The 14674-nt window shown below is 38.8% G+C and overlaps 1 protein-coding gene across 1 annotated transcript; it reads left to right on the top strand.

The window, feature by feature from the left end:
* Positions 1-263: 263 nt before the first annotated feature.
* Positions 264-8164, top strand: anxa3a (annexin A3a). The gene is made up of 14 exons (XM_056375345.1): positions 264-339; positions 1123-1157; positions 1242-1289; positions 1422-1509; positions 1729-1823; positions 2405-2518; positions 2994-3084; positions 3195-3274; positions 3423-3479; positions 3593-3686; positions 3815-3910; positions 4349-4407; positions 5039-5161; positions 6976-8164. The coding sequence occupies exons 2-14, from the start codon at positions 1143-1145 to the stop codon at positions 7033-7035; spliced, it is 1020 nt and encodes a 339-aa protein (XP_056231320.1). The 5' UTR covers positions 264-339; positions 1123-1142; the 3' UTR covers positions 7036-8164.
* Positions 8165-14674: the final 6510 nt, after the last annotated feature.

Here is a 14674-nt window from a genome sequence, read left to right as displayed (position 1 = left end):
AAATCTATAGACAGCTCAAAAAAGAAAATGCCACATTGATAAAACAGAACAAGTATAAAGAGGAAAATGGCAAATTAGAAAAGAGAAACCAAACAATAACCGAGCCTTAAATACATCAGCATGAGTAATTGAAAAATGACAACTACTGTGTTTCATATAAAAGGCGATTTAATTGCTCTAAAGGTCATATTTAAAGTTTACGAGCCGCCCCTGAAGGCCACACCTCCCTGTGCGGAGTGGGCGTGGTCAGATGACTCCTCAGGTGGATCTCCCAGTTTCCGCAGAGACTGAAGGAGTGGCGGGAGACGTGTCCGGTTCAGGCAAAAACAAGAACTCCAGGTGAGATTTTCTGCAGTTTCTTAGTTTGTAAATGAACTTTTAATGTTTCAGCTCCATCTTTGATTCTTTGGAGTTAAAAGTTTGTACGAAAATGATTATTTTTCTTCTGAAGGCATCATCACCTGAGCACAAACTTAAGTCTATTCATTCTGTTCTCATAAGAAAGTGTCGCAGTGGCGCTTACTGACAATTTTTTTTTATTATTATTTCCTTTTATTTCACCAAACGAGCCAGTTTTCTCCCTGTGTTTACCTGTGGTTACTTGTATTTTACCATGTTATGTGTCTGTCTCCTGTAGCATCCGTGTGTCACATTATTTCCGGTCGTATTTTCGGGGGGGGGGGGTGGTTTATAGACACACACACACACACACAGTGTAGATGTGTCAGCTTGACTAGGATGTTTGATCCTCTGCTACATTTTACAGACAGATGTTTTACAGCTACAGTTAGAAAAGAAATCATATCACACATTACTCCTCTACAGAGGAAGTTTAAGATTTTGTTGAAGATTAACTTGAGATAACTAGTATTTTAATTATTTTAAAGACTTCAGTTTTTATACGGCAGCCTCAAAGTGCACGGATAAATTTAAGAATAAATAAAATTGCTATGGTAAACTCACTTGAGTACTAGAATGTAAACATGTGGTTCGAGTTGAAAATGTGCTGTTTCATGAATGTAGTTTGGTGGAGGAACAAAAGGCGTTAATATGAGCTTGTCAATATAAATCAAAAAATAACAAGAAGTCGTATGAAAATGTTTTGTTTTTTTTTCTCTACAGAAGAACTTTGTGTTGTCATCATGGCGTCTTTATGGGTGAGACAAGTTTTTAATTCTTTTTAATGAGGTTTTTTATTTACTGATCGTACGTTTTAAACCGAACTGATAAACATTCTGCAGGATGACCTGGAGGGTCTCGTGGATTCTCCCTCCTCCTTCTCAGCAAAAGTAGGTCCGACTCAGACTTTGCACTGGTTCCAGGCTTTTACTGTGACATTTATTATTCCACAAATGATGAAACGGAGGGGGAAAGAAAAACATATAAAACTGATAAATGAATGTCACTGAATGTCTCCTCAGTCTGGAGAGAGAGGAACCATCACGCCCAAAGCTGGCTTTAATGCAGGAGAAGATGCCGAGGCCCTGAAGGAGGCCATTGAAGGACTTGGTAAAGAAACACACACACACACACACACACACACACACACACACACACAACCCTCACCCTAACCTTCATAACTTCACCCACAAAGTGATTGCGCGTGAACAGATTCATGTCCCCACAACATGAGTAAAACAAGTTTCCTGGTGTTAAATCACAGTCTATGAACTCTCCTCTCACTCACTGATGTACATTTCCTCCACTTCCTTTTTAAAACTGTCCCAGGCACCAAAGAGAAGATCCTGATTGACGTTTTGACGCAGCGAAGCAACGCTCAGAGGCAGCTCATCTGCGAAGCTTATCAGGAAGCCACTGGCAGAGTAAGATATCGCTGCTGTTGTCATTTACCCACAGTGAATTACAGAAAACATCTATATATATATATATATATATATATATATATATATGCTGTATATATGAGGGCTTTCAAAACAGCTCAGTCCCCTGCTGCTCCGTCGGCAGTTATTTAGTGTTGAAACATGAGTCTGTGCTCATAGGAAACATGTTTGAATAGAGTGAGTCACGGCTTTAACCTAACCCTGTGCAGGAACAGGTTTCTCCAAACACGCTCAACGTCATGAACTAGTATTTTTTCTCGTTCTTGGTGGCAGGTGTTGCCTGCCTCAGTCCTGAAATGAATTAATTTTTTTTTTTTAGGAAAAAGAATGTGTTGTTTCATCTGTTTTTTTGCGCTGATTTGATTCAATCGCCAAAAGATTTTCTTGTGCAGCTTTAAATTGACTTTGTACGTTTGTGGTCTGGTAATAAGCGTGTGTGTAGATGTGTGTGTGTGTGTGTGTGTGTGTGTGTGTGTGTGTGTGGGTGTGTTCGTATATTTGCATGGGTGTGGTTGGTGTGTCAGCCGGTTTTGAAAACTGACGGGCTGCGTTTTACATCATAGACTTTACTGGAGGACCTGAAAGGTGACACCGACGGCGACTTACAGGACCTGCTGGTGGCGCTCATCACCCCTCCGGCGGCGTACGACTGCCATGAAGTGATGAGGGCCATGAAAGTCAGTTTTTCTCACTTTCATCATTGTCTCCCTTTTAGAAGTTTTATTTAATGACTTAATAAATTGATAATGAATAAATAAATGTAGTCCAGTACGACTTGAAATTCAATCTAACGACTATTAAAAGATTTGATCCCCATGATTTTCATTCAGCCTTTATTTAGTCACTTTCTTTTAGACTTGGGCCAATATGTGATCATCTCGAATATCGTTATATTTCCCGCCATATGTGATATTTTTGTAGTTTTGCAAAAGGAAGCATAAAATACAATATGATTATATTATATTGTTATAATATTTTGGATATCGCCCCAAACCTCCTTCCTTTGTGTTGTTTTTGGAGTACAGCGGATCCATGTGATGTCTCAGTGATCTTGACTCGTATCCTGCTTCATCTCTTTGTTCTTCTTCTTGATGTAAACGCAGTTCAGACAGTTTTCTCCTCGTGGTGAAATAACTCTGTGTGTTGTTGTAGGGAGCTGGAACTGAAGACAGCACCTTGATTGAAATCTTCGCGTCCAGATCCAACCAACAAATCAAAGCTCTGCGTGACGTCTATTTGCAAGGTAAAGCAGCTTCATTCTTTAGATTCATAGATACTTTACTGTGAAGGTGTTGTTCTTTTTTTCAAACATCACAGTCCTCTGTTGAATCTTGGATCTTTTTTCCTCCACAGAAACAGAGACGCAGGTGACCCTGGCCCTGAGGGATGAACTCTCCGGAGACTTTTCCAAAGCGCTGCTCCTCCTGGCCGAGGTCCGTCATTACACCATACAGGAAAACTGTGAACAGTGCATTCAGAATTATGTCTACAAAAATTGAAAAGAAAAGTATTGTATAATATATAATTCTATTTTTGTAGGAGTCAGTTAATGTAAGTTAGAGTTTTGTTTTTTGTTTGCAGGGCCAGAGGGACGAGAGCACCACTGTAGATGTGGAGAAGGCAAAAGAAGACGCCAAGGTGCAGTATGATGCATAGTTCAACTTGTTTCACTGGGAAAATGTTCTATTCAACCAGTAATTGTCTGTCTTTGAGTTGAATACATTTTAGGCGTTTCATTTTTTTCTCCCCAGACTCTTTACGATGCCGGAGAGAACAAGTGGGGCACCGATGAATCTAAATTTATCGACATCCTCTGCCAGAGCAGCATACCTCAACTCAGACAGAGTAACGTTTTCATATTTAAACCACATTGTGTTTATTCTAGATGAGAATAATATTGTGTTTTCACCAATAACGGTCAATTTGCAATAATTGGAAATGTAAAGTGAGAGTTTTTTCTCTTGTTTGCGCAGCTCTTGTTGAATATAAGATCATCAGTGGAAAGACCCTGCAGCAAAGCATCGAGGGAGAGATGTCAGGAGAGCTGGAGGAGCTGCTGGTCGCCATAGGTCAGTTAATCTCTATATTGATACTCTCTACAGCACCTGGAATGTTTTCATTCTAACAGATTACAGCCCACACATGTCCGGCCAAAAGTATGTGGACAAAATCTAGTGAAAAGTCCTCACAGAAGAGCGGCGGCTGTTAGATCAGCAAGTTAATACATGTTCAACAACCACATACAGGAGTAATGGTAGGTTGTCCGCATATTTTTGGTCATGTGTTGTATGTCTCATGTCAAGAGGGAATTTACTTTTTGTTTGATATTTAAAAACAGTAAATTATGACTTTACTGAAAATGATCTAATAAATATTTTTGCAACAAAAATGTACGTTTTCAAATCTTTTCTTCATATTTGTAGAAACGTTGTTTAAGTCCCGCTGTTGTTGTTGTTTTTGTTGTTGTTGTTGTTTACAATTTTTTTTCCTTCTTGTTCCTTCTCCAGTGAAATGTGTGAAAAGCGTGCCGGCCTACTTTGCAGAATGTCTGCATGAGAGCATGAAGGTGAATATATTGTTTTTATCGCATGCGTCAGTTGAAGATTTTTCTAAACAGAATATACAACATCCAGTTCCATGGCATCAAATAAACAGAAAGTGTAAAGCTCTACACCACAGAATATTTCCCACGATGAGTATTTTTCATAATATGGGGGATTTTTTAAATGTATTTATTTTTGCAGTTTTGCACAGTCTGTCCTGCTGCTGAGTCCGACTCTCATTTCACTGCTGTGTTTACTGCATATTGGACCTTGGCATGTGAGGAATAGAGCTTTGCACTGCTGTTCAGTGGCAGCATCGATTATATCTGAAATATAAAATACAATAATACGATTATGTATTATTAAAAGAAAAAAAAAAAGAAACAGAAAATAATACAATGATAAGATACAGATGATATTGTGATATTTGGGCTGGACTGTATCAGATATCACCCAAGCCTACTGTAATTGTACATATCTGAATTATGATAATAAATAAATATACATTTCTGCCTCCCGTCATCTAAAATATTCAAAGTTACAAATTCTAGTAAATGTTTTTTTGAGACGCTAGTGTTGTGACGGGGTAGTTTGGGGGAGGGGAGCTAAAACAAGTGTAAACTGTGGTGCCAATGATGCTGATTCTGCTTTCAGGGCGGCGGAACAGATGAGTCGACTCTGAACCGGATCATGGTGAGTCGGTCTGAGATCGATCTGATGGACATCAGAGCGGAGTTCAAAAAGCTCTACGACTACTCGCTGCACTCGGCCATCGAGGTGAGGACCTCCTTTTTTCTATAGTTTGAGCATCTCTTTTGACCTAGAGAGGATTAAGTCATATTCTACAGGAGTAACCAGGATGTTACCGGGTTCATTCCAGTTCATTCAGATAAAGGATCCTTCCGTAGGTTTAGTCTGCACGCACTTTGCAACAACAAAAATTCACTACAAATCCAGTGTGATCAGAGGATTTAACTGGACTCTGATGTTCAGATTTGATCTTACTCATCCCGCCCTCTTTGAGCTGACTCTCTTGAGGACCGATCCATTGTCAGAGTTTGAAGTGCGATCTCACTGACCTAAATGAAGCTCGATTTGAAACGGCTTGATTTGCTTTGGCGAGCCGCTCTGATGTCTGTGAAGCCAAGTATTTTTGAATTATGCAAGAGCCTGCAGGTCCTCTGAGACGCACAAACACTGCACCGAGACAAAGTGACTAATCTGCTGGATGACAGGAGCCGTGTGAAGTGGAGAGGATCCAGAACATCTCTTCATGTGACACAAGAATCTTTCACTGACATTTCAAATAACATTTTATCATATCATTTATTATAACTCTCATTAACTCCAAAAACAGTTTATTGGCAAAGGATGAAAGCCGATTCCTTAAACAACACTCAAATAAGTTTTGTGTTCTGTCTAGTCCCTTTATTTTGCATCTTCTGGTTGCCCAGGTTGGGTCTCCAGTCTTGATCAAGCTCATAGGAGATTTTTTAAAAAAGACACCACGTTACCTGTTGTAGCCCCGAGAGGCAAATTAAAAGACAACTCAGGTGTCCAGGGCGGTAAATCCCCAGCTGAAGCAGCAGCCAGCCACCTGTGAGTTCTGTCTGTAGCCTGTGAGTTTGTATTCTGCTCCAGCCTCTCTGACAAATGATCTGTCCATCATTGGGAGGGACTCTGGGAGTTTTAATCACACAAACATTTCTCAGAGACCGGCTCAGTTAAGCTGTGTGAGTGTAGGATGCCAGCGTCGGGTTTCTGGCTGTGTGTAGATATAATGAAGCTCAGTGGAAATTTAAAGAGGAGGTTAAATTGCAAACCCTAAAACAACCTCATATAGGCTACATTATTGTAGCTTATGGGTTAGCTAGTTAGCCTAGCTTAAGTAAACTAGCTGAAGTTGATTCAGTACTAGACTAAAAATAGAAGCACTTTGTAAAACTAAAGCAATTGTTTTTACCTTTTTAAAAGACTACAGCGCACATGAGATTTTGATTGAGCGCCTATAGCTAAGACTCATGGGAACTGTAGTTGTTGAATTGTTAACAAAACAATTCAGTTTTGCCAGCTGGTAAAAGTTGCACCAGACCTGTAGACTAAAGGTTTGGACTTGATGCAGAGTTAAGTCAAAAATAAATGAATAATAATAAGGACTTGACGCTTGACTTTAACTTATATGCTGTGAGAACTGATTTACCTGAGACTCTCCAGAGACGCAACTTGACTTGAGACTCGGAGCAAAAACTTTAAAGTCTCACGGTTAGACCTGGTAAAATCTCAGAACAATATAGAAAGGCCTGGACACTAATGGACAACAAACTCCTAGTTATGTAAAAACAACAAAAACAAACATTATAAATACAGTCTGCTCTGACACACTTGAAACTTCACTTTGACTCGTCCCAAAAAGACCTAAAAACAGAAAGTACTCAAAACTCTCCACTTAGCTCAGTATATGGACAAAAACAGCAACATCCCAATTAAAAAAAGGAAGAATTTAAAACTGGTTAAACTCCCTAGTGTTGTATAGTTTAGTTATATAACATGTGCTGGTCAGTGTGGCATGATGTTTGTGTTTTGTCCTGCAGTCGGATCTGTCGGGAGACCACGGGGACTGTGTGAAGGCCATCTGTGGAGGAGACGACTGAGCGCCTGTCCACCTGAGCTCAAGAAGAAACCTACAGTACTTCTAACTCACACTCTAAGATTTCTCCCTCTTTCACTTCTACTACACTTGTGTGTTTCATCTCCAAACTACTGTCAATGTGTTTACAATTTTAGAGCCGTGAAGGGCTTTGAAAGGTAGATGTCATTTGAAATCACATGTTGATCATTACAAATCGGTTTTAAACTTGAAAACGGCCGGTTCACACCACGGAGAAATGCTGGCTGTTACGTTTCAGTCTGATTATGAACAGACTGCTGAAAGGTCGCAGAGGAGATGATGATATACAAAACACAAGAGGAACCGACCTCCTGTTCTGAAAAGAAACACCCACCAAAAGACCTCAGTACCATGCATTTGTATTTTTCTTCTGCCTGTTGACACCTGGCCTAATGTTACAGAAAAAGTGCTATTCTACATAAGTACCGCAGCAGTGCAGCAAGTACACACTAAAAAGAGATTTCTATTCAAATCTGTACAATAATAATAAGTTTATCTGTGTTGAAAATCTTCATAATATGAGATACACTTGTCCAGCTCTTTAAGTTTGTTTATTGTATATTTAAATCCATGTTACAGTTTCAAATTAAATCAGAAAGCCAGTTAAATTATTATTCAGTATATTTATCAATGTGTGGAAAGTAAGTGATGTCAGTTTGATGACTTATTTTTTTTCTTTTGGCTTTTAGCCATGAAGTGAACAGCAGGTCAGCTGATCTTTGAAACACATGAAACTTAAATAAATACCATAAAAAAAACAACAACTAAAATGAATACTTAAAATTCAGGAGAATTTAAATGCAGCTTTTCTTTCATTGAACCTCAATTTCAATACTTGGTCAGTCAGTATCGTTTCACATATATCTTTACATTAAACTTATTATAGACAAATATACAGAAATTACTGATCCATGAAACAAAGCTTCAGCAAAATAATAAAAGACTAATTAAAATAAATTTACATGTTAGCACAGAGGACTCGGGCTGTTTTCAGTGTGATAAATTAACGTATTTGCTGTGTCACCATTTCTCTCCTCCCTTCATGTCTTGACTGTTTCCTCTCTCTCTCTGGTTGTAGCTATAATAAAAGTAATAAACAACCTTATAAATCACTGCTGCTGATAATGTTTTTCATATCACTGTCTGCTCTCAATGACACACTGACTTACCTACAGTCTGGTAGTGCATGAAAGTCGCCAGCAGGGGGCACCGCAGGCTTGGCAGCAGGTTTGTAGATGGTCTTTTGGTCTGAGGACCTCGGGCTTTAAGAGGCTTACAGAGGCCATATGTGGAGATCAGGGGAAGTTTTTTTTTTTTACTGACTTGATGGAAATTCCTGCTGATTAGGTGGAAAACAGTGACTGTATCCTTAAACAAGACGTCTTATTAAAACCAGGAGGTCTTTTAAGAGAAGTCTGTGTAAAAGAAAAATACAAATATTATTCAAGCTGAAACAATTAGTCGATCTTCAGAAGATTGAGCGGCAATTATTTTGATAATCGAAGCAAAAGTAATAGAACCTAGACCTGCTTTATAATCAAAGAAGACATGGAAATCTACCTTTTTATACAATATGTGACCTTTTATATGTAAATACTTAAATAAACTTCAAGTACCTCAAATTTTTACTTGAGTGCAATATGTAGTACTTGTACGTAGTTGTACTCCACCAGTGAGCTGAAAGAATAATGGGTTTTTGTGGAGTGAAAAACAACATTAATGAGGCCACTGTTGCTGTCTGCAATATAACAACTTATCACGACTCGGGAAATAATTTATACATGATTTATTTCAGTTTGATAAGTTTGCCTTATTGTCGAGTCGAACCAAAACAGCTTGAATTCTCTAAGGATGCTAAGAGAATACTGGGTCATATATCAGGCTGCTATAAAGTAGGTCAAAAAGATGGTGTGTAATAAGAAGTGTTTTTAAAAATGTTTTCGGTGCTGATAACCCCTCCAACCTCTGTCTCACTATCGAACACACACACACACACACACACACACACACACACACACACACACACACACACACACAGACTGAGGCCAGGGATGTGTGAGGGGATGAAGACGTATAGATGTCAGCCTGCAGCCTCCCTTCCTGTTTTCCTTCAGTGGAGATAAAGATGGAGGGGGTGGCGGGGTTTGGGGGAGTGAAGGACTCTGGGTGTGATTACTTTGGCTTTAACGAGGAAAACGTCTTTGCCTTCGGGCTGTCATCCACCTCAATAGTCTGCGAGTGTGTCTGGCCTGAGTTTTACTGTCGGCTCCCAGTGGGACTGAAAGACATAAAGGCACGAGGTGCTGCAGAGGGACGATGAATAAGTCTGTGGATTTCATTTGGACGCCACCAGAGGCTGCAGCTCATGTGTTTTACAGCATAAATAATAAAATATCCAAGAATTTATGAGACATTAAATTCCCTTCTCTAGAAGTGAGCAGCAGCCTGCTTTTCCCAGTACTTTTAGTTTTGTTGCCACTGACAGGAGATAAGCTGAATAAGGGAGAGAGGAGGAGGAAGGTGCAGGTGTGATATGACTTTTCATTTCACTCTCTTCGGTGACGAGCAGCTCTGACGTGTTGGTGTCTGATTGATCGACTCCTGAAACCACGGTGGCTGATCAGAGGATGTTCTGATGAGTCAGTGTCCACCTGTTTTGTTGGACTTTTTGGATTTATTTTTTGACAGAACATTTCCACTGAAGGTCCACTCACACAACTGTTCCGGAGCTTTCGCCCATATTACATGGTCTTTCAGGAGATGGAGTTTGCTTAATTATAAACAAAACTATCTTTAAACTATTACTCTGAATCCTTGTGCCGTCAGCTACACACTGACCACTGCAACTGACCCTTGTGAATTATATTTTTATTTAGATTATTTAGTTTTTATGTGTGAATAAATTGTTTATGTGTATTTTCAACCTTCTCAAAACAGAATGCAATTGTTTTAACCGTGTTTTAATCTTGGTATTTTATGTTTTAAATTTTCCTTGTGTGGTATTTCTATTACAATTTTGTAATTTTTATTATTTGTTATTTAAATCGTATAGTTTATTCTTTTTGGTCTATCTGTTGTTTTTATGGGGTTTTTTTTATGTACATTCAGGTCTCTCTTTAAAATGACATTTATGTCGCAGTGGGATTCACCTGAGTCAATAAAGGTAAATGAATAAATTAGTGTTTTTATACTCACTTGCCTGAAATTGATGGATGATTGATGGATCATCATAACGTGATGAAAAACATCAAATTCACACAACAGTCAGGTTAGAACAAATTAGACTCATACTCAGGTTATTTATGATTACGCACTGAGATATATTTTGAGTAATAAAACGTCTAATTCTTTGTAAATAAATCACATTATACCGTTACTTTACTGTCTGCTTCACTTTACTGTGTTTTTCTTCTTCTGTCTGTAAGTTGCCAGGAAATATATGAGACATGAAATCATACAGTAATAACTTTGTCTGTCATGTCTAAATGTTTAAAAATGGCTGCCACTGGGTTTTATAGTTTTACTGAAAGACTAGACAAATGTCCACTTTTTGAAATCTGTTGTTGCTTCTGCTCCACTTGCAAATGTTTTCTGGCATCATTTAACAAAACTTCATGAACTCATTTCGGTGTGGGGGGGTAAATATCTGAATTTCATCACTTGAAGTGAAAGTTCATCATCTGAATTGAATCATTTAAGGATTTGCTCCCTGCATGTGTTCCCATTTTGCTGAACGAGATCCACGTTCTTTGCTCTAAAAGGAACCAGATATTGTTTTGCTTCAGATTTCAGAGCAGATGTCTCGGTTCTCGGTCACAGAATAAAGACCTCAGATGTACCGAGAGGAGAAGAGGCTGTGTTTGGTTCTCACAGCCCCCACACTCCCTTCAGGCTCCTGTCATTCTGCTCCACGTTCCCAGTGGGAACTTTTTCAGTGGGAATGAAACTGTTATTGATGGGTTTTTATTGTAGCATAGAAACAGAGGAAACAGTTTTAAACTTTAATTGAATTAAAAACTGAAATGAAATGATCTCTGAGCAGGAGAGACGCCGTGTGTGTTGTTGTGGGGATTGGACTTCTTCCCATTTTTCACAGCTAAATATGGCTCTACTGTTTCTGTTCAGGGATTTTATCCTCAGATAGGTCTGAGTTAGCTCCTGTGTTTTATTTTTTCCTCTCCACGAGGCCGTGCTGCTTCATTAAAGCCAAGGCTGCTGCAAATGAGACGCATTGATTTTCTTCCCTCAGCCGTTACTTGATGATTGATTGAGCATGTTTCGGTATTGTCCTTCAACCGTTTGCAAATCTATTGTTCTGCTTAGTGGCCGACTAAAGGAATGATAACAACACTTAACGTCATGAACATTCAATGTTTCATTCTTATTATAGATTATTTTTTGGTAGCATCTACTGTCAGGAAACCACAGCCCTGACCTCTGACCTAATAACCTTTGGCTGCTCTCCATTGACTTTCATATTATTTACTTACTGGTTCTTCTAACTGGTCAAAGTCAGTCAGTTTGTGATTTTTGTCATCCAATAATAAAGCCTGACAGGTGGAGTAAAATGGGAGAAAAGATAAACACATCTCCCCACAAATCAGATAAACAATAGTAAATATTGTGGATGTAATGACATAGATAACAAATTATTTCAAAATGTTGAACAGGAATTTACTGTATTTTTAACTGATGAGTTTAAGACAGTTTTATAATGTACATCAAAAGACTATTTTATCTCATTCTTATAAAGTAATGACTACTATGGTACTGTTGCGTTATTCACCAGTTTGGATCAGCAGCTCATTGAAATGATATTTTAGATAATATTTTACAGTTATTACAGCGAACTGGAATTGTAGCTGTGAGCAAAATCTATTATAAAATATTACTGGGGATTTTTTTCAGACTGAGGTCAGACTGAGGTCAGAGTTAGGATAATTCTCTACAACATGAATGAAACTCAAAGTGACGTCCTCTGTAGAGGTTGAGACGCGTGTGATGGATAGCATTATATCATCCCTGGAAAATCAAACTGAGGGACACAAATCATTACTTTTTTTACAAAAAAGTATGTTTTAATTTAAGAAAAAAAAAAAAGATATATATTTTATGTAAATAGGGACACATATAATCTTGACAATAATAAAGGTTTGATGCATGACATTTATTGGTGATATTTTAGATACAAATGTCAAGTTGTTTAATATGGATGTGAAAATTGCCATGTTCTATGGAAAAATGACTAAAAAAATAGTGTGTTAGTCTTTATAAATAGTATTTTCCTATTTAAAGTCATGGCGATAGTACTTGACTTAATGGTTTTAAGATTTGGAAAAACACTTTAGCACATTTTTGTGCCTTATGCATCACATCTAATGCTGCAGACCCAAATGGCTCCTGTTTCATAGAATGACTCAGCTGTCGTCTATATGGGGATATAGTGGTATAGCTTTATTGCAGATCAACTTCTGTAAGTGCATGTACTTGTGTGTGGACATGTCTGTCCGTGGTTGTGGGGATAAATTTTGTGTTTGAGGTGAGGTTATTTTGACCAGTCGTGACAGCTTCAAAAGGCTTTTTGAGGGACACCTGCAGTGACTGAGGTCAGTGTCAGGATGAGTCTCTATGACATGAGTGAAACTGAAAGTAACGTCCTTTGTGCAGAGTGAAACGTGAGGAGTGAAGTACACGCACCAAGCAGCAGGAACATTCAAAATTTCTTATCTTATCTTATTCATTTCCTGCAGCAGTGATATTCAGTCAGTAACAGGGTAAAACCCTGTTGTTTTCAGTAGAATATGTGTAAGTGTAACGTCTGACTGTTCTCTGAGTCTCCTTCTTTCTAAAGGTCAAAATGATTGTCTACAAATCTTAAAAAGTGATTTAGTACTGCACTTCAATTAAGTTATGTTACCTGCAAGAAATAGATGCAGCAAAGGTCGAGGGGCAGATTCCCCAACTTCGTTGACATTCTTATACTAGGCACTAAAAGCCTTGTTTCTCCTGATATATGGACTTTTGGACCAAGTCCCTGTTATGGGTCAAGTTCCAAAAACGTTGGATCACTTATTCACTTTCCACAGTTCAACTAGATAACACCTCTTTGTTGAATGTCCTCGTCCTTCGTTTGTTTTCTGAAGTTAATCCTGTGATACTGGAGCTCAAATACTGCTGTTTGTGTACATATGAGTTTATAATATACTTATCTTATGTTTGAGTGTCTTTTCTTTTCTGTCAGGCTCCTATGATGTCACCATCGGAGCTCATCTGTTTCTGTGGTACTCAACTTTGACCTTGTTCATTTTTCTCATGCCCTTAACGTTATATTCCTGCTACAGGGACCGATAGCTTTGTTGTGTTAGCCTACTAGTGAAGGCCTGTGTAATCCATTACTGCGGTTCTTTATATCAGACTGTATGAAGCCTGTAATGTGTGGCTGTGTCTTCTGTGACAGTGTGTGCTCTCATAGTTGTGTGGAGGCCCAGCAGCGCTCCAGTAAAGAAAAATGAAACTCGCAGGGGAACGCGAGGAAATGTAGGCCAAGTTCATCCGTGCTCGCTGCGCTCCAGACTCCAAACTGGTGTGTGATGCCAAGTGTAAAGTATAACAGACCAGAATTCAAGAGCAGAGCTTTTATCCCTCCTGACATGACTCCAGGAAGTGTAAGCTTGTCTGTGAATTTCCCCAATTATATTCTTCCAATGTGAAAAGTCTCCATTCATAAACTGGACTGCCATTCAGAAGTACAGTACAGACCAGCACTGCATTCTGCCTTCCTAACACTCTACTGCTTCACTGTGTGAGAGGAGGAAGGCAGACTGCATGCAATGCTGATAGTAGGGAATATTGAATACGCAGAGATTTCACCAAAATCTTTAACAGTTGATTTCCCTCCTTGAATTTTCCCTTTATGTTTCCATGAAGCTGCAAAATCTTGCATGCACCAAAAAGCATCTCTTTTTCCATGTCTTTAGGTTTAGCAAACACTTATCTACATTGTATAAGTGTATATGTAAGTATATTTTTGTGGGACTCTCCAGTAGGATATTGCTGAGGGTTTAAACCCTTAACATATAGTGCCCAGGTTGTTTTTCAGAGTGTTCAGACACCAGACTGGGTGCACAGTTTCATCAAACTGGAGTCAAATCTGCATGTTTTGTGCAACACTTTAGCACAAGAAGACTTGCAGGGTCCTGTACCACAGTTTGGAGACCGCTGGTTTGCCGTAAATAGCTTGTAAGTCTACTTTTTGTTATATTTGCCATTTCCGTGATGTATCAAGACAAACTTTTTCTCAAGGGCCAGTTACCTTAACCTCATCGTATCTCACCTGGTCTCATTAACAGTCAAAAAGCTTATGTTTATAAGCTAATATTTCTTCCTGTTTTAAAGGTTTCTTGTTTGTTTGTTTTGAACTGTTGGTATGATCTGGTTTTGTATTTTAACCGCCCATTAGAAGACGTCCCTTGGCTGGAGGTCCTCCAGGAGGTCAGAGGTCAGTCCAGGAGCTGGATACATTTTTTGCTCAAAGACACTCCAGCAGACTTGATACTTGCATCTACTTGCTGGATGATGTTTCTGGGTATTCAAACACCAACAGGTGGCAGTATATACCTGAC

Source organism: Seriola aureovittata, chromosome 5 (genome assembly GCF_021018895.1).
Source record: "Seriola aureovittata isolate HTS-2021-v1 ecotype China chromosome 5, ASM2101889v1, whole genome shotgun sequence".
Taxonomy (NCBI): Eukaryota; Metazoa; Chordata; class Actinopteri; order Carangiformes; family Carangidae; genus Seriola; species Seriola aureovittata.
This window is presented reverse-complemented; position numbering and strand designations above follow the sequence as displayed.